The sequence below is a fragment of the Enhydra lutris genome, unplaced genomic scaffold (assembly GCF_002288905.1).
Source record: "Enhydra lutris kenyoni isolate GAN:26980312 unplaced genomic scaffold, ASM228890v2 scaffoldscaffold1, whole genome shotgun sequence".
Taxonomy (NCBI): domain Eukaryota; kingdom Metazoa; phylum Chordata; class Mammalia; order Carnivora; family Mustelidae; genus Enhydra; species Enhydra lutris.
In genome coordinates this window covers 102448321-102468990 of record NW_019154085.1, presented here as the reverse complement: position 1 = coordinate 102468990, position 20670 = coordinate 102448321, and the positions used below count along the sequence as shown (strand labels likewise).

The window sequence follows — 20670 nt, the reverse complement described above, 5'->3', positions numbered from 1 at the left end:
GTAGTATGTTTACCACCACTATAGTTAAGATTGTATACATATATTCAATATGAAATCCTTTTAGGATCTTCATACTTTCAGCCATAAAATGTAAAAGCAGATTAAAGTTTGGCATATGAGATCTCAGTCTGACAGCAATGGTTTTAAACCCCAAAATTAAACAGTATCTAGTTTACACATTACGAGAGCATGGGCACATGCACATACATTTCTACATGTACATTCTCTCTCACTCAATCACACACACACACACACACACACACACACACACACACACACACACAAACCCAAAGTAAGGAGAAAGTTCCACCCTTGTGTATCAGACGATTGTCATCAATTTCAAAAATAAAAACTGAGGAAAAAGTTAACTAAAAATGTTTAAACCACACTTAAATGGTTCCCGTTGTTGGAAAGATATGCACAAAACTGCTATCGAAATCTTTAACATGCACGGTATATGCCATCTCAGGACATTCTGGAACAGGCTTGAACTGTTCACTCATGGACATATGAATATATAAAAAGTGAGGTGCTCATCCATTCCCCAGATGGCATTCCACTGACCGTCAGTCACGTGACCCAGCCGGGCTAACGTGGTTTGCTTCACAGAACCCAACAGATTACAGAACCCAAGAGAATTAGAAACTTCATTTTGATCTGTTTAGGGTTTCTTGAGTGTTCCATGTGCAAAAGCAATGAGTTACTGTACTGCAAATGACAACATCATTTCACACTTTGTGGCACTGCAAAAGGTCATTTTGGTATTTCTATAACATATTTATTCTAGCTAAATTTCCCAGTGGTGCCTTCTTTTAATTACATATAGCCTTGCAGACTTAGACTTAAAACAATTTAATGCTGATAACCCTCTCCTGCTCATCACTTTTACCTCCAGCAGAATTCCTTTTTGGATGCTCTCCAGTAATGCAGGTTTTAAAATGTTCTGTGGAAGTTCATTTTCATTATCAATTAAAACACCCACGCTCTCTGAGACGACATTAAAATAGAAACTAGCCACCCGTCAGGGCGCCCATAGCTCATACCGCTGCCATTAGAAAAATGAAGAGACACAACATAAGCAGAAGAGAATATACCAGCTTTCCCCTTTTCTTTTTCTTTCTCTTTTTTTTGGCTTTCCTCTTATTTTATTTTACTAAGTTTATAAACTGTTCAAGCATTCTTATACTCTGCATGACAATAACAGAATATTTTGGCACATCAACATTGTGATACAATATATGGTATGTTTAAAAAAATTAATTAAAAAATTTCATCTATTAATGAACACACTGTTTAATGTAGTGCATATATATTTTATAGTTATTTAAGTCAAATACATCAAGGTTTGTAACTGATTTACAGATGAAGCAATCACAGATTGCAGTAATACATGCGTATGTGCATGTATATGTGTGGAAGTGTGTGTATGCGTGTGTGTATATACATATATATCTATACACACACATACACACACACACATACATACAAATATATACACCATCAAGGGAAAAACTGCATCCTGGCAATTTTACAGTCCAAAGCTTTGTTGATATAGTGATCATTTACGTGCCCTTTTCATCCTGTTTTTCTGTATAGAAGATACATTTTTGCCTTCTTCATTCCTGATGAGATTTTTCTGCGATAACTTTACATTCATACTGTAAAAATTAAAAGGTTAACAGATTAAGGTGTATTCCGAATAGCAATTTCCATACAGACTAGAAATTAATACTTTATTAACATATGCCCACTTTATTTGTCAAAGAATCTGAGAGTTATGCAAGGATTAGAAGCAAATGACAAATGTGATGGGAAAAAGAAAGCTCACAGTCAAGAAGTGAAAGAGACATAGCAAACGCAGGCAAAAGACAAGGTTTCTGCATCACACGTAAATGATAACAGTATGATTCAGATCAATCCTATAACACAAAGGGAGGCAAACGGGTTTCTCTGAGTGCTTGGTAAGGCGAATCAGCAAAGGAAAGGTCATGAACTTAAGAGCAGGACTGATACAGTGAATTCAGGTAATATTTTTTTCAAATCACTTTATAATATCAAGGGGCAGAAGACTATTACATTAGCAAAATCTTCTGGTCAAGACAGTATTTTAGAAGTACAGCTACAAATGTTCACCCACAATTCAAGATAAAGGAAACTAATGGGCTTAAGATAATTGGATAGCCAGACTATCAAAAAGACAGCCACCTAAGCCACTCAGTTCTCCCAGCTGGCTATAAGGATACAGATAGCACTTATCCATGAAACTGCTCTGGCCTCCGAATGCAGCTCCCTGACTCCTCCCATCCACGACAGGCATGACCAACAGCCTCTTTTTTCGTCTTAACTAAAATGTTCAAACATCTTGATTTGCCAGAGATAGTCCTAATCTATATCTATTGAAGCAACATAGTTAGTAGTAAGGCTGCTTTTCACTTTTAAAATTGTCTCTCTGTGATAGACTATAGACTAGTTAAAAAAAAAATTAGAGGTTAAATCCAATCACCTTATCCGTAACACCTTTTAGCTTTTCTATCCAGGGGTTCCTTTGACTCTCAGTATGCTTGGCTTGGAGAAAACTTGTTTTACAACTCAATAATGGATGAAATAATAAGCATCAGCTTACCATTGCCAGTTGTCGACCAATGTTTCCCATCGTTATGCCTCCAGCAAAAAATATACATGGTAACCAAGAACGAACATAGAGAAAATCTGGAGATGTATATCTAGAATAACAGAAATGTTTTTAACAACCCAACGAGGAAGTACAATGATACATATAAAGAAAATTACAATGGAAATAAGTTACTCTGTACATTAAAGTGGCTAACCCAATTTTAAAATCTCAATTCTGAAATCAATTGTTTATTTCTTTTAGCAAACAAGCACCAAAAAGAATACTTACTGATAAACACCATTATAGACTAGCAGTTGAGTGACCAAGGTTGCCAAAAAAGCAATTCCTACTCCAAGGCCAAAACCACTTCTAGATCTATCAAACGTCCACCATAGTCCAATGGAGAGTGCAGCCAGTGTGAGAGACAACTGTATGTTGTTATCAAAATCCACTTTCTGAGATCAGTGTTAAAGAGTCATCTTCTTAAAACTTGTCACCAAATAATACCACCTGTTCATTTTTCTAAAATAAGATGTTACTGCTGAGACAGGAACTGATTGCTTATTCTAGAGTGAGTTCAATCTTTCCATACAATGCAGGACACCGGGTGAGATTAAAACTGTCTGCGATATTCACTAAAGATACACAGAGAGCATGATATTTCATTACCAGATCCCACCTACTTGTAGTTCCCCCGCACAACCCACCCCAAAAAAGCCTTCTGTCTACATTCACAATTATAAGATCAGACCCATTACATGAGAAATGCTTTCTTTGCTAAAAATGTAACCGGAAGTCTTGGAACACAAGTATTGCTAAAAGAACACACTTTTGCTAAAAAAGAAACCAGTATTACTTCTCAAACAGGTTCGGAATTACTTGCGAATCATACAAGAACTTGAAAATAGAAGAGTTGACAGCTATTTAACAGGGTACCACATTCTTCATATGATTTACTGACAGACACATTTTATAATAATGCAGTTCAGAAACAAGAGGACCAAGGACACAGTATCCCTTTCTATTATGTCAACTGTTCTAGTTTTAATTTGTTGAGGATAAAGCCTTGAAGTGAACATTATCTTGCAACCTGCCAAGCTATTTTGGTGCCTGAGACTTTCTGGTATAGGACAGTTTGCTAAAATGATATTTTATTTCCGTCACTTACTTAAGCATCTATTCATGAATGTGCGGCCCTTTTCTACTCCAAAATCTCTGGGCAAAACGAAGCTGTACAAATTCAATTTTCTCATTTCTTTGCTAGAGGATTACACTAAAGGAATTAATTTCAAGTATCATTAAAAGGGCATTATCTATGTCCCAAAGGCCACATCTTGGCTCTATATCCGGCTCCCCGGGGGGGCTAGACAGCTCACCAAACTAACTGGCCATGCTGCCACTACAGAGAAGAGAAGAGAAGTTCAAAAAATGCATATAAAACTACTTCCCACTTCCTTTAACATCCTGTACTTACCACCGACCCCCGCCCCTACTATCTCCCACACCCGCTTCCTGTACTTCTTAGCATCTGAGGACCTTCTTTGGCCATTCCCTCAAGGCCATTTCCTGATTAAGTTGATTTACAAAAACAAACAAACAAACAAAAAAAACAAACAAACATACAAAAAAAAACCCCTACAGTTTATGGTATGCTTTCTGCAAAAGCTTTTCTTATTCTTTTGCAGGCATTATACCTAACACTCCAAAGGAAAGGTTATATGCTCTGATTTTTCTATGCAATAAACATTCTTATAAAGAGTGGAATTTGATATTCATTGAGTTCTATCTTTGATAACTAAACAAACTTTATTAAGAGTCAAAGGAAAATAAGGTTTCTAGGGTAAATAGGTAAAATACTTCTACCTGAAAAATAGTACCATGGGATTTTCTCTGGTCTAAGGGACCTAATATTATTAAGTTTATGTGATAAATTTTGCAGACATTTTGGATTTTGCTTCAATGGTAGACAGAGCAGTAAAAAAGAAATCACTATATTCAAGTATTTCATTGACAGAGAAAGAAAAGAATGACCAAAGCAAAAAACTTAAATTAGATATAGAAAGGTTTTTAAATTCCAGAAAAGACTATCTAAATTTCTCTATTTAAAAACACCTGAAACATCTGGGATAGAATGGTCTAATCCACCAGTTGGGAGGGGAATTTACATGCTGAGGGGGCTCCTGAATGAGGGAAGGAGCCCTTTCTAGACTCAAGCCAGGATCTCTGTGGTCTGATCTCACCTCTGTCCCAGCCTTGCAGGACGAGCACCTTGGCAAAGTACCTAACTCTTAGCTTTCATTTGTCTTGTTATCTCTATAAAGAAAATGTGTAACTGGGTGATTTCTAAGTTTTCCTCTAGATACAATATTTTATGAGTCTATCTTTTTAAGCCCTCTCCACCACTAGATTTGTTATAAAATCCTAAATCTCAAAGATTCCTCCAAGCTAAACTTGTTGGGAAATTCTTTAATACAAATGGAAATGGAAAACCAAACTAGCAGCCACCACTGAGGGGCTTCCAAATTTACAAATCCCCAAGGGCTAGCACAACTAGAGAAAAGAAAGGCAAATGTGTTTGCCGAATGAAGGACCTTGCCTCTTGCCCTTGTTACCCCCCTCAAGCTTCTCCAAAACAGCTCAATATTTCCTATGAAAGACACAGGAATCCATCCACCATGTGCCCCACCCTCTTTCCAGTTAACCACCAGCTGCGAGCCCAGTGCAGAGCCACACGAGGGAACCCTAGGCAGCCTGATCTGCACTGCATGCTCTTCCCAGCACCAAAGCTCCTAGCCCCTTCCACTCTCTAAGCCACATCTTCTAGAAGAGGGAAGATTGCACTAGCCAGTCCCAGGCTCTCTTCTACAAAGGAAAGTCAGGGGTGGGAGAGAAGAGGAGAGGCAGTAGGGAGGATGACAGGATGAAAATCTTACAAGAGCAAAAACTTTTATTCTAGGGTGGACTTTTTTTTTCTGTGGTATCAGGGAAAAGACAGGGAAGAAGGGAAATAGAGGCTACTTTACCTTTCCAGCTGGGATTCTCAAAAAAAAACACTCATTAATCACGAAATAAAATGTCAGAATCCATAAACACTTTAAATATATGTACCTTAGGGACAAATGTTCTTTTTGGCCAGTGTCTAAGCTGAACATTTCCACTTACGACACCTTTAAGAACATTTATGTGGTTTGCTGGCATTGACTAAAACCAGTAGATGAGGCTTTTCTTGGAAAAAATTAGATTCTGTAGGTTAAAAAACAAATAAAAAAACAGCCAGCATCCTGAAGCCACCACATGTCCTCACTGGCAAGTCTTAAATGAAAAGAGAGAGGGAAGAAATCCTTTGAAAATGTATCTGTTCCAATCAAAGAGTTAGCAACACTACACAGAATTATGTAACTTAGTTCAAGAAGAACCCACAAAATGTTTAAATGTGCCAAGTTGTTCAGTGGTCCTGAAACACGGGGGTTTAAATAAAAGGCCATACCCAAACCAGTAACTGCATGGCTGCTACCGTGATATTTCAACAACATAGCACATGTTCTTTTTATGACAAAGGGGACATATCACAACTTGACAACAGTGAAGTTGCAAGGGACTGTTTAACCTTTGGTTTGTTGGAACTGTTTTGTGATTATGCATTTTGTTACAGCGGAAAGGATACAGCGCTGGCATGATTTATACCAACAAAGACGGCTACGCACCGCATCACACTGGACCACTCTCTTTTAAATTTATGTGGTTCTCCTAGATGCCTGTCAATGCAGGGGTATAATAACCCAATCACAGCTGTGGAAAGAAGGAGAAAAAAATTAAGTCATCTCCAATGCTATGCTGGCAAAACTTAAGCTAAAAGAGTCACTACAACCCCCACAAGCATTTGAAAGATTATTTCAAAAGCTCTCCAAGTTGCTTAACATCAATCACTGATATTTTTAAACTTACCTCCCCAAAGAGGGGAAAATTAAAAAAAAAAAAAAAAAGATAACACCACTGCAGAAAGCACTGTGATTGTAACAGTATTCCAAATTATAATTGGCAGAGCACTATTTCACTGTATGAATCATGATTTCACAGTTTGCACTAGATGCTGCATGCTTCTTCTCTACTACTCCTATCTCTGAGATCTGAAAACATCAGACCAGCTGGCAGCTAAGCAATGTTCTCTCTGAAGTACATAACCATGAAGCATGTTATAAAATGCCACACAAACTGTCCAAAGAGAAGCTGGAAGCATAAATGCGTACAATAAGGTCACCCCACACAGTGTTTGTTCTGATGGCTACGGATGTCCTGGTCTACAGATTACTCTAGTGCCTCCGGCTTGTCTCCTGCACCCAGGGCTGTGTCCTGACATTCCCCTCTAGAGTTCTCTATAAGAACTGTACATTTTCGGCTAAAATTTAAATTCCTTCTTAAAAGTGAGAAGTCATTTTAGTACATTTCTTAGTTCTGGAAAGAACATCTTAAAGGTTAACCATATAATTATGAAAAACTGTATACAAAATGTCTATGATTGAGACTCCAAATATTCATGCCCAATTTTTAACTAAAGTACTTGTCAAACGTCAACATTTTATTCATTTATGGGAAGAGATTTTAAATGTAAAGTTAGTCACTAAAAAAAGACCTTAATGAACCAAAACATTCTTCAACAAGTTATAAGGAAAATGCACTTCTACAAATTAAATTTAATGGGAAATAGCTAAGCATCCTTGACTTGCTTGTTTCCCTAAAAACAGAGTGGTCATGTTGCCATCAAGTAATAAGACACAACTGATGTCCAGTGCTACCTATGATGTATCTTGAAATTACTGTACCAAAATCTTGAGTGCCTGAGGATCAGGAACCCCCCTGCCTGGCCTGGTATTGACTAGATCTTATAAAAGACACATTCAATCTTTAAGGAAAAAGAGAAATCAATTAATATCAAAAATCACAGGCTAGCAGACCAATGGAGCAGTATTAAAAAGAGGCCACACCGTCACCCCTCCATCTGGGGGTGAGCAGCCGCAATGGCGTATGCGTGCTCTAATCCACAAATCTGAAAGTGCTCTTCTGAGTTAGGCTTTTGCTGAGTAGAGATGGTTCATAGACCATCAAGAGATTAACAACAAATTTCAGCAATGTGGACCTCCAACAACTATTAGTAAATTTAAAACTTTCATATCATATTCCTATTTAAAAGGCTTGACTCTAAAATCCTGGGAGATTAACTGACAGCATTTCCAAATTCCTACAAAATTAAAATGGCAACAAGCATGCCTAACAGTTGAAATACATCTAAATGAGTATTACCTCTTTTTTTTTTTTTCCCTCTCAAGGGGTCATGAAACTAACAGCTCATGTCATTCCTCACTCTCTCTCTCCTTCTCTCTCCTCCTTTTGCCTGTTGCTGACTAAAATCAACTAAGATCAGGCATTCCAAGTCAATTTTCCTCAGCAGCTGATGCCATAGGTAAAGAATTATCACATAGAGAATACTGACGTGTGCAAAGATATAAATAAGTAAAATTGACTAGATTTGTATGCATGTGATGTCAGACTCACAAGTGAGAGACAACTGAGGAGAGAAAGCAAAAACACAAAAAGGAATTTAAACTGCCATGCTGCCAACCTTGGGATTTGCCAATAAAAATCAAATCCATTGAGTATGCATGGTTCTCGGTTGCTCACTGAGAAGAAGAATTCGAGGAAGCTTGTCACTTTCCATTAAATGTCTTCTTCCTTCCCTTTAAATAAAGGCATGGCAGAGTCTGATAGCAGTGTCTACAGCACGGTGAGACTCCAACGGTTTGAGAGTTCAGCAGAAGGATGTCTGGGCTTTTTTTCTCTTCCTTCTGACTTTTTTATTTTAACAAGAGATTGTTAAAATCATGCCTGTATAACATTATATGCAAACACTGTCCTGCTTAACTGGAGGGCTCTCTGATGCAAAATAACATCTCTTGGGATAGATTTACTTCCCAGCAACCTGTTACAGCGTACCAAGCCAAAAGCAGAAGAAGTCTGCAAAACATCAATATTAAGTCATCACTTACTCAGGGTAGTGTGTTTAATTCAGTGATGCACTAAGAGGAACAGTTAAATCAAATGTTTTTCAAGAAGGGGCGGGGAAAAACGAAGCCACTGAAGGAGATAGACTTTCATGGAAAACTACGACAAGATACACAATGTTTCATTCATTATAAATTCCCATAATGTATCCAGTTCTTGCTATTTGCCAGGGATTTAAAAAGAAAAAGAGTAAGACGTGATCCCAGTCCCAAAGTGAGCACAGAAACAATGCAATACAGTAATATGTTAGGGGTGGCACTGACAGGGCCTAGTGGGGGCCCAGTCTTCTTCTGGCATGTGCTGAGGGGAGGCAGGGTGCTGGAGTGTTGGGAAAGCTTCACAGAAAATGTGGCCCCTGAGGGAGGAGCCGAGTGCAGCACGTCACTGGTGTGGAAAGACCTTTCTAATCCAAAGGAAAAGTCTGGGGGAAAGTATGACAATGAAAATACCCACTGTCACCTGAAAATTGTAAGCTTTAGGCAAAAAGGGAGCTTCAGAAAGACTCTGAAGAAGACAAAGTTGGCAAGGGTCGTATCGTAGAGACTACCCTACAGACACTGGGGAATCAAGAAATAATGCCACTGCATTTGTAGCAAACAGAAGGCTGCTCACTCTTACAGTGCCAAGTGTACCACACATGATGGAGAGAAGGGATTGGCGGGTGGTCAGAGTGAAAAATTAGAAGCAGAAAAAGAAAAAGTGAAAATTCCCATCAGAGCAGTGAAGGGTCTGGACCAAGAGACAGAGGAAACATGGAAACTTGGAAAGCTGGAGACGTGAGAGCAGGAGGAAACTTGCAGGGCTCTCCAGGAACTGGGTAAATGACTGCTGGGCTAAACTGAAAAGATCCGTTTTTCCTTTGTTAGATATTAGCTTCACAGGTATGAATATAATTTGGTTACTTGCAATTTTCAAATCGATTTCCCTAGTTATTTTACCCACACAATGATAGTTATCTTTCTCCTCTATTCTTTCCTCGGAAAGATTCCTTTGCAGGCCCCCATAACGTTCAAGAGGTTTCTAACTCTGATTCTAATGCGCTGCACATATTGAGAAGTTAATCAACTTGAAACACCAGCCATTATTAAATTAAAAATAGAGAACTAAGAAAAAGAAAATGAAATCAAAGGAAATATACCAGCGTTCTCTACTGGGTGTCCCTCCAGAAGCACCGCTAACAAATTTTCCAGCACTAGGTGCTATAGGGGAAGACAGCAGATAGCCAGGGACCCTTCTGTTTGCATGAAGAAAGTGGTGATTCTGGAGAATCTCCAGAAGGTAGCTAGCTGCTCTGTCTATGAATATTAGTTGGACAGGAAAAACAAAGGACAATTATCAGTTTTTCTGACTTAAGATGGTAAGAGCCTAGAGATTTTTGTGAAAATGCTTACCAGCACATGTACACAAAAACATATATATACTTCAAACACACGTAAACACGTACACACTGCGTTTCTTATATCACTGACTTCTTATTTCCTTGATATTTCCCCCAAAATTGGGGGCAGGAGGTGCAAGAATCCATTTTCTACCTTCAGTAACGTTCACAAATATGGTACCTTCACTCTCATCTACTAAATGCCATGACTCACCCAACGACATCAGTAGCAGAGTTAACTGAAATCTAGATTTCCAAACGCCTCTGTACCTCCGTGTACCCACATACCTCATGGAAGGCACTGCTTTCAGGAGAAACACTTAAGCGTAAATCCCCTAAGTGGGGAAGTATGAAGTTAGGTTTGTAAGTGTGACAAACCTAGTGGCTGGGAAAAGGAAGGAAAGCAGGGACAAAGTAACTGAAATGTGGCATTAACATTTGGAATTGTCCCTCCTAAATATGAGTTTGTGGCAAAAGTGCCCATGTCACAGGGACAGGACGCAACCCCCGGTCCTCTCCTTAATGGTGGTACAAAGAAACCTGTTCTCCTGCCCCAGCCACAAAAGTCCAAAACACAACAGCAGGTCCCATCGAAGCTTCGAGGGGAAGTGTGAGTCGCTTCCTCTTTCCCCTCCTCCAGCCTGGAACGCTGGACCCAGCTGCACCATTCACCAGCTCTGAGACCCTGGGCTCAATGACATCCTCTCTTCCTCTCAGGTTCCTCATTCCCCAAAGTAGGCACAATGCCAAAATCTCACTCCCAAAGTTGCCCTACAGATCCCTGGGGTTAAGGGATGTGCCTAGCACATTAGGAGGCAGTCAGTAAGTAACAGTTTCCCTCCCTTGACCGTCCTTTGTCTATTCTGAAAAGACATGTTCTTCCAAATCCCAATAAGCTTCAACTGGTAGCCAGATAGCAGCTATACCATGCAAGAAAATTAACTAGAAAAAGACGATGGGTGGAGCACCTGGGTGGCTCAGTGGGTTAAAGCCTCTGCCTTCAGCTCAGGTCATGATCCCAGGGTCCTGGGATTGAGCCCTGCTTTGGGCTCTCTGCTCAGCAGGGAACCTGCTTCCCCCTCTCTTTCTACCTGCCTCTCTGCCTACTTGTGATCTCTGTCAAATAAATAAATAAATAAATAAAATCTTAAAAAAAAAAAAAAAAGACGATGGGAAAACTTAATTTTTCTCTTTTTAGTTTAGATGAAATAAAAGAAAATACATGAGGACTAGTAGACACAGCAGAGAATGATAAAATATAATTTATGCTTTCTATTCTATTTGGATGAGTTTGTTTAGTGTCTCAGAAAATGTAATAACCCTGGGGAAATTACAAATCACTGCCTTTATAAACTTTTAATGTGAATATTGTGATAGAGACACTGACACGTAAACCACACTGAAACCTTACCACAACATGCCTCTCCACCCATGCAACTGTCCAGTAGATTCCACAAGTCATTCTAAAACATCTCACACCTAACTCCTCCCCTTCAACCTCCAGCTCAAGGATGGAAGTCAAAAGGATCTACATTACACTGCAAGGTATTGGTGTATTTTAAGTATGAGTCACCAAATGGACATTCCAAAAAGCAATTTTCTCCCTCAATCAGATTTTTCTTCTACCACACAATGATGGCTTCCTTCTATTACTTTCTTTTATAAGATGTTATTAATCTATTGGTCTCAGTCAGTAGAAAAAGCTAAAGAGCATCCATTATGGAAGCTCTGCATGAAGTAGGCTTTCTGAAATGCTCCACTTTATCCCTTACACACTGTCCACCAAAAAAGATATAAAATAACTACTGAAATAGGATAATGACTTTAAGCAAAGAAAATCCACCTTATTAATCTCTTTAAGTATTCATTATCCTTAAACCATATCGGAAAACAAGATACCAAGAAAAAAAACAGGTACAAAAATCTAAAAAATAACATGAAGCTTTAAACTTGCATAACACTACTCCATCTCTTAAGTTGTCATCTACTTGAAAAACAAGGCCATAACACACACAGGTCTAAGCCTTAAAACCACAGTGACAATGATCACCAAAATAACTCAGAGTAAGAACTGGGGTGCCTAGGTGGCTCAGTGGGTGAAGCCTCTGCCTTTGGCTCAGGTAATGATTTCAGGGTCCTGGGATAGAGTCCCACATCAGACTCTCTGCTCAGCAGGGAGCCTGCTTTCCCCCTCTCTCTGGCTACTTGTGATCTCTGTCAAATAAATAAATAAAATCTTTTTTAAAAAATTATTTTAAAAAAAGGATTAATATGAGGTGGGTTGAAGAAAAGACAAAATTAAGAAGTTAAGAGACTCATCCCAAAGGGAAGTAAGATTCTTTTAAGATTAAAATGTTAAAGTTCATAGGTCAGACAGAAATCAGACACAAGAGTATCTACACTATGATTCCATTTATATTACATGGGGGAACAGGCAAAAATAACCTAGGGACAGAAACAGAAAGATCAGTGGAAGCCTGAGGCTGGGAGTGGGGAATGGACAGCAAGAGAGCACAAGAGAATCTGTGGGTCATGGAAATGTACTACAGCAGGACTGTGATGATTGGTAACACCACTGTGTGAATTTGCCTCAATGCATCAAACTGCTCATGTAAAACAGGTCCACTGTCCCGCACTGAAATCAAAGCTGAAAAACAAGTACTGCCCAGACAACATCCACACCCATGCAGCCTCCTTTTTTTCTAAGCATTACAGAAGCAGCCTACACATACCTGAGGCTGTGCCACAGCACGGCGGTACCCACCACGCTGAAGAAAAGATGCTGGCGATCACATCAGGTGGAAAGAGCGTCACATTTCTCTGAATCTGAAGTAAATTTAACACTAAGGCAAGAAATACTCCAATAAAAAATAGTACCACTCCACGAATCATCAAGTTCACACTCCTGCTAGTGACAGATGAAATGTAGGGGCCGCGCTTTTTGGTCCCAGGTGATTCTGTCTCTCCTTCTGCCATGGTTTCATCAGTTCAGTAAACCAGCAAGGCGGGGAGAAAAAGGCTTCTCAGCTGAAAAGCCAACTGTCTGTGAATCAGTGCAGACTGGCGTTTCAACAGTTACAGCATCTTATCCTAAAAGAGGACCTACCAGAAATCCTGCAAGAGATAAGAAGAAAAGAAATCAATGTTTATCAAATAAATGATCATACAATTTTTCTGATTTCAATACTAATTAATTTCAAAGTACAAATAATGAAATGACAAGCTTACGTATTTATTTAAATTAGTATTTACTGAATAAGAAGTGGTTTAAAAAGCATTCTTATAGGCATCGTATAATAAAAAAGTGTTATACTTATATTTACTAAGACAGAATAAGTGACCTGCGAAGCTCAAAGGTTAGAATAATAATAAAAACAGCTTGTTCTGCTTCAGAGAAATGCAGAGCAGGTTACCTGAGATAGTTCCACCAGAATCTGGAAGATTACAATCCAGGTTTCTCTTTCTTCTACCTAAATCTCCAACCCAGAACAGATGGGCCTGCAGCTTTAGGTAAAAATCTTTATGCTTCATTAAAAAAAAATGAATTTATACAGAAAATCAACATATTCTAACTGAAAATTCTGTACCGCTCACAATAAAATGTGACTTGCTCATAAGGATGACCTCCATAGAGGAATGCACTGTTTTCATGTTTACAGGCTGTATATTTGATTTTTACACAAAAGCATCTTAGAAAACACAGACTGCCGCCCACTTACCTATACATAAACCAAGCACAGAAATCAGACCTTCTCTCTGCAGGGCCACAGCTGTGTCCCACCCTTGCCTGGACCCAGCCAGCCCTCTGTTACAACCACAAAGCTACTGTGAAAGAGTTGCGCTAGGAAGCAGAAGAAAGGAAGCTAAGAAAATGAAGAGTAGCCTCATGCCCAGACTGTAAGGAGTTTTGGCCACATGACTCCTAAAAGCCAGGGAAAGTGGTCTCTTTTGTGCATCTGGTTAAGACAAAGAACATCTGATATTTTCTGTGAACACAAAACCCACGTGTAAACTGAGAGTTGGGGAGAGGGGTGCTGACTTTAGAAATAATCTGTATGAAAATGAGAACATTTGCGAGTACTAGTAAGCCATGTGACAGCCAATTGGTTCCATGTGCTAAACACAGACAACAGACACATGTGTTTGTTTGTTTTGTTTTATTTTGTTTTGTTTTACTGAACCTCTGTCACATCCAAAGCTCTGTGCCCAACACTCACAGTGGGATGTCTGTCCTCAAGCTAGTCCTCACAAACCTAACTTAGTCTATAGCATGACAGAGCTCTGCAGCTTAGAGGACTACAGAAAACAGTACATCTTACGGCTGATTCATGGACAAATACATTCTACACACCAACTGAAAACGTCTAGAACCCATCTCTTCCTGATCTGGTCCTGCAGACTCTTCCTTGCTGTGCAATCCAGCAAATGAGCATGCCAGGTGTTCAGTTGCTACAGAACTTTTCATTATCACCATAATCATGACTACTGATACAGCTCCCTGGACATACAGTTAGCCCTAATCTTCGAAATCATCGAAAGGTAAGTATTATCATCCTCAATTTACAAATGAAATCAAAGTCAAAGAGATTTAGCAACTTGCTTACCATCACATGATGCACAGTAACAGTACTGGAATTTTACCTTAGGTCTGAGTCCAAAACCCATCCTCTTCCCTCTAAACCTGAGTCCTATTCCGGCCTAACTCCTCAGACTTCTTTTTTGGCACATGGATTTGTGGAAGGGGATTTGGTTACTGAAAAGATGGCAGACATGGAAAATCGAACTCAACTGTAATATATCCTCAATGTAAGTAGGCAACCATATAATATCACAGAGATCATGACAGTAAATGCAAAAATGCTTTGAAATTTTCTTCAAAATTACTAGGTCAAGGTGTAAAAAGGTACTTTAAAGAAAAAAAATATATGGCCAATTTACAGACTGTTATGCCACCGTACTGCCTAAGACCCTTCACTTCCCAGACTTCCAGTAGACACAGCGAGGTGCCCCAACTTCTGCTGTTAAAATGGCTACTCGAGAACAAAGAGTATACATACATTTTAAGTAGCCCCAATTCCTCTAGTAAATCCTTCTTTTATGTCTGTGATTTTTTTCAAGTGGGAATTAATGGCAAAGGATATGGTGTGTTGAAATTATGTTTCTGTAAGAGCTTAATAACTTCAGCTTAAAAAGCTTTTTCCAGTTGTGCCAGGCCCCAGCTCACAATCACCAGTGTTTGTCAGAGGGCAATGGCATTTTTGGCAGGACAATTCCTCGCTGAGTGAAACTGCCCTAGGCATTGCAAAACACTTAACGTCCCTGGCTCGTGCCCACTAAATGCCAGTGTGTGCCCCCTCACCCATTTGAGACAACCAAAAATGTTTCTACAATATTTCCAAACACCACCAGATAGGCAATGTCCTCCCACTCAGGGCCACAGATTGCCACAGACTATTTCCTCAAGCTAGAGACTTTCTAAGTTGTTTGTTTATGTTATTCTACAATAGCTCTTTATTCAACCTTTCCTAGCAATGCTTGTTTATAGTTTCCTACTTCACCCCAAAAGTTTTCTTTAAAAGTAACACAATGTTGTTTTGGTGATTGTTTATTTGAATGAGTTCTCTTTTTAAAGATAATATTTTAAAAATCCAAAAGACTGATTTTTATGACTATATAATAATATAATAGCATGTAATTACTAGAGACAAAAATAAGAGAATGCTTTAGAATCACAGTATCCTAAAATTTAAGAGAAGAGAACTGAGAGATCATCTGTTCCAGGGGGTACTTGAGCCTGTGCAAAACAAAACAAAAAAGTTGTATATATATGCATTTTCCTGGACAGTTGCACAGTTTATACCAAGTACTTATTAAAAAGTCCATAATCCAAAAGAAGTTAACCAGTGATCTAACAGTTTTATCATTTTACTAGATAAGAAATTCCACAAGACCACTCACTCCCTACTCCCACATCCCTACTATGCAACAACAGTTCAGTTCCTTTAAAAAGTATGCTGTTTATAGTAACAGAACAGGGAAGTGGGTTATTTAAATGAAAGCTCTTGGGATTAAGTATGTCCTTAATCTGTTTATTGTAAAGTTTGGTTTTCTGATTAAGTACCGATATTTTTTTTTTCTTAAAATAAAATGTACCTATACCTTTAAACATTACTCTTATATCAATGATAAATTTGATTCTTCTCCAAAATTTAAAAAAAAAATCTATATTTGAAAAATTTAGATTACTCAAGAAATAACTTGTTGATTAGGGAAAAAGTCTTTGGTATGAAGATATTATTTAGAAGAACAATACCTCAACAGATCTTCAATGATAATCCTGGTAGGGAGGTAAGTGTTTTTAATCCCCATTTTTACAAAACAGAGTAAGTTAAGTAACTTCCTGAGATGATAACACTGTTATCAGGTAGCACCAGGACTGGCATTCTCCCCCACATCCCCAACACTCTGGTTCCTTCTAGAGTTCCTTCACATTTCACCACACTGTCCCAACTACAAACACCATACAAAAACAATTCACAAGTCACACAAGTAGCAGCTTTTTTAAAGTCATACTGATCAACTAATGTTAATACAAAAATAATGCTTTTTTTTCTCAAAAATTGACAAAGAAAAATCTCCCACTGTATATAAGAAAGCCTTATTCTTCCTTGAGCCCTGACCTTTAACTTCTATAAAGTACATTACTAAACAAAGAGAAAAATAGTTTAGACAGGTCAATAACAAACCATCAAAAATGGAAAAATAATTAGGCCAGCTATAGGACCGCCTGTTAATGGGTGATATTATTCCTTTAAAAAAAAAAAAAGTGGTAAGTGATTCCAGACTTTTGGAATGAAAATCAAAGTTCATGTCTTCCACTGAAACAAGTTTCAAGCAACAGTCATTTGAAAACAAACACAAAATTTTCTAGTAACCTTAAGAACCGGTTGTATTTTATCAATTCCAACACCCTCTCAAATCACACAAGATCATTCATCCTCCAATGATTAACAGTCACAGAAGTATATTTCCTTCCTCATAGAACCCTATCTCTTCAGGTGTTTAGGTCAGATAAGCTATAAATAATAAAACTAAATTACTACCTCACATCTTTCATTAGATGCTCTCTTAATTATAATGGTATTCTCAAAACAGAATAAGCATAAACATCAGGAAAAACACACATCAATGAAAAATAGAAGCACACAAATGTGAATCATAGACTATGCACACTAAAACTTCTAGAAAGACAAATATGTTTGTCTTGAAGACAATGCCACTTATCTTTCCTTTCTACATTAAAACCCAAACACAGAAACCATTAAACAAGCAGCATTCACATCCCATTACTACTTTTAAATGTCAAATCTCATTCACTAAAAAGGTTACTCTATCATTTGAATAATTTTTTGATAACAATGAAAATGTGTCTTTAAGTTACTCAACTGCATTTTCTCCTTTCCTTTGCAGCAGACCATTCGAAAAAGCAACAGTTGTCAGTTTAAAAAGAATCAACCTTTCCCAAATGTACATGATTCACTGCTTGGTCACTTTGTATCAGATATGTACTGACAACTACAACAAATCACACTAGTCAACATAATGTGCAGTGAAAGAATGAAAATGGAAACAGGCTAATATTTTTTTCCCTGGAGACCCTATTAGTTAGGCATCCCTTCATTTTCACTCGGTGGTAGGCAACCAGGGATAAGCCCCAAAGTTGGAAAACACAATCTAGCCACTGTTTGGCTACCTTCCCCTACAAGCCTCTGCTCCATTGTAACACCGGTATGGGCCAGCTCCAGTGGCCCAGGGCTCAAGTCTACCCATTCCTTCTTAAAGCATCTGCTCATTAATCCTACAAAACTGGAAGCCCTTCATGATATATTTTCCATATTTTCCTAGACTATCAAGCTTACCCCATACTTTTATAACTTTTTTCCAACACTAACAGGGCATGGGTTATGATCACTCGTTTTAGCACACTTCCCCCACCCACCTCCCCGTCCCCTATCATCCACACCGCTTTGCTTTTCCAGATTGCCAATCCTCACTGAGCAACCCCCAAATCCCAGTAACTATCACCAACTGATTTCTAGGTCCCAGCAAGTGTTCCCTTTGGACTGACCCACACATATTCTCCAAAGGTGTCCAATTCCAATCCAAAATGCCAAAGTCCCACTCCTCAACCTAATATCAACATACCTTTTTGCGGATTCCAAACTTACTACAAAAGCTACGCTTTTGGATCCATCCACCTCCCCAACCTGAGTCTCCCTGGCTACAAGCCTCCCAAATCCTGACAGCTCTATGGTTGACAGCTCGCCGACCTCCAGCTTCATCAAATCTCCAGGGTCGCCCTTCCCGCCGTCCTCCAGTCTTCTTTCCGCTCGGACACTCTTCCACTGTCCGGGGAGCCCCGGCCTCTCCTATGACCTTCGCCCGACCCCGGGTCCGCCTCCGGACCTCGCAGACCCTGCACCAGGTAAGCTGGAGCCCTTGCCCTTCAGGCCCCATCTGTGGTCCTGGCTAACCGCATCTGCCAGCAGGGTTCCTAGCCTGCAAAAACACAAGCGGTTCCTCTTCCCGAAGGCCATCCCCCTCTTCAGGCCTCTTCCTTCAGCACCATAGCTCCCAAGCTTCGCAGGGGGACCCCCAACTCACCCCCGCCTCCGCCATCTTCTGGGACCGGCTCCCGCCCCCCTCCACGTCTTCCTCCTCCCCTCCCACAACTCTGCCGAAGCCCCACTGCGCCTGTGCAGTCCACGAGGAGGCGCTCTGATGATCGGGGCAGAGGAACTTCCGGTTAGTACCCGCGCTCGTTGTTGAGCCGGCGAGACGGGGCAAAGGAGTTTCCGGTTTGCCTGAAATCAGCTCCTGCTTGTAGGCGTGGACTGTTTAGAGAGTGGGAGGTGGTTAGGTCAGTTGTTGTTTGCTAACCAGGCAATCTTGGGTTGTGACGAGTATCCAGGCCCAGTGGGCGGTGTGAGAGAATCGCGCACTGACACACGCACACTCTCTGGGAGGCGTGACGCTCCGCGTGTGCCTCTGCTCCAGGAGGAATTGAGGGCTCTGGAGCGCCGGCCGCCCAGATCTCCCGCCAGGGACGCTGACTCTCAGTATCTGTGCTTTCACTGGGCTTTACTCTTTACGTTTTCCCGTCTCCTACTAAATCATAAAAGCGTAACTGATATTTCGCTCATCTCCATCCCACACCACTTCATAAGGTCTTTATTAATAATGGTTCCCCAAGTTCGACCAGGTAGCACAGTTTGAGGACAGATGTTTTCCTAGGAAGAGCTTTGGAGGTCGATAGCAAAGTAGAGAAAATAGAGAATCTTATAACCCCCCTCTTTGTTGGGAGGTGTACTATGTATGAATGTGATCAGGTTATAGTGGTCTTGAGGAAAGTTTTAGGTGAAATTTAGGCCTACCATAATTGTTTAAGAGCTTCCCATAAAAGTGTCAGTGAAATACCTTTCCCCCCCTTCCTTTGAGTGGTTAACAGTAAGATGGATTTTTATATTTCTAACCTTTGTATCAGTACACTTATTTCTCAAAATTAAAGGCTAAATTAAATCTGCAACAAAATATATCTAGGCAAGTATTTATATGCTCTTTCTTGTTTTCTCTAATGTTTCCTATAGCTCATAAATGTCTCTCTTTTTTAAAGATTTTATTTATTTATTTGAAAGAGGGAGAGAGGGAGAGAGCACAAGCAGGGGAAAGAGGCAGAGGGAGAGGGAGAAGTGGTAAAATAAGATTTGGGCAGATTATATGGATGGGTGAAGAATTTTAGAAGGAAAAGAGAAGAGCACGTACAAAAGAAACAACAACCTCAAAAATGTCCTGACATTAAGGCTTTCTGTAAGTATGAGTTCTATTCATCCAGTTTATGTCTCCCCTAAGCCGTCTTTTTCAAATACGAGAATTCGCTTTCAAGAAAATCCTTATGGAAGATTTTAGCCTACAGAGGCATTTATTTTAGTTTAAATGTTTATTTGAAGCTGAAAAATGTTGGTATATTCCAGGAATTCAAAAGAAGGTAGAATCGCTGGGGGGTAGCAATTGAGAAGGAAGAGGTCACACATTGAGGTTGTGTATTAATATCATGATTGAGCACATTCTCAATCAGTGTGTCAGACACTGCACTAAATTTAATTTCATTTCACCTGCTCAAAAACCCCTTTAAAATAGATATTATGTAGTAGATGAGGAATTAAGACCAAGAGCTGTGATACCCAATCTTGGCTGCATATTAGGATTCCCCAAGGATCTATCGAAATTTCTTTTTTTTTTTTTAAGATTTTATTTATTTATTTGACAGACAGAGATCACAAGTAGGCAGAGAGGCAGACAGAGAGAGAGGGAAGCAGGCTCCCCGCTGAGCAGAGAGCCCAATGCAGGGCTCGATACCAGGACCCTGGGATCATGACCTGAGCCAAAGGCAGAGGCTTTAACCCACTGAGCCACCCAGGCACCCCTCTATTGAAATTTCTTGTGTCTGAGCTTCATCCTCCATGTATTCTGATTTAATTGGGCTGAGGAAAGGACTTGAACCATTTTAATAGATTCCTTGTATAATCCCAATGTGCAACCAGAGTGGAGAATCACTGTCTTA

The 20670-nt window shown here is 39.5% G+C and overlaps 1 protein-coding gene across 3 annotated transcripts; it reads right to left on the bottom strand.

Moving 5' to 3' along the window:
* Positions 1-1610: 1610 nt before the first annotated feature.
* Positions 1611-18776, bottom strand: LOC111143477 (insulin induced gene 2). Of its 3 annotated transcripts, XM_022497277.1 has the most exons (7): positions 18714-18726; positions 13156-13163; positions 12782-12892; positions 6279-6403; positions 2903-3069; positions 2624-2723; positions 1611-1658 (listed from the first exon to the last, which is right to left on the bottom strand). In XM_022497277.1, the coding sequence occupies exons 4-7, from the start codon at positions 6321-6323 to the stop codon at positions 1617-1619; spliced, it is 354 nt and encodes a 117-aa protein (XP_022352985.1). In that variant the 5' UTR covers positions 6324-6403; positions 12782-12892; positions 13156-13163; positions 18714-18726; the 3' UTR covers positions 1611-1616. The 3 variants fall into 3 exon arrangements, with proteins under 3 accessions (XP_022352985.1, XP_022352968.1, XP_022352975.1); XM_022497260.1 differs by having other exon boundaries at positions 12782-13163; positions 18714-18776; XM_022497267.1 differs by lacking the exon at positions 18714-18726 and adding an exon at positions 13463-15686 and having other exon boundaries at positions 12782-13163.
* Positions 18777-20670: the final 1894 nt, after the last annotated feature.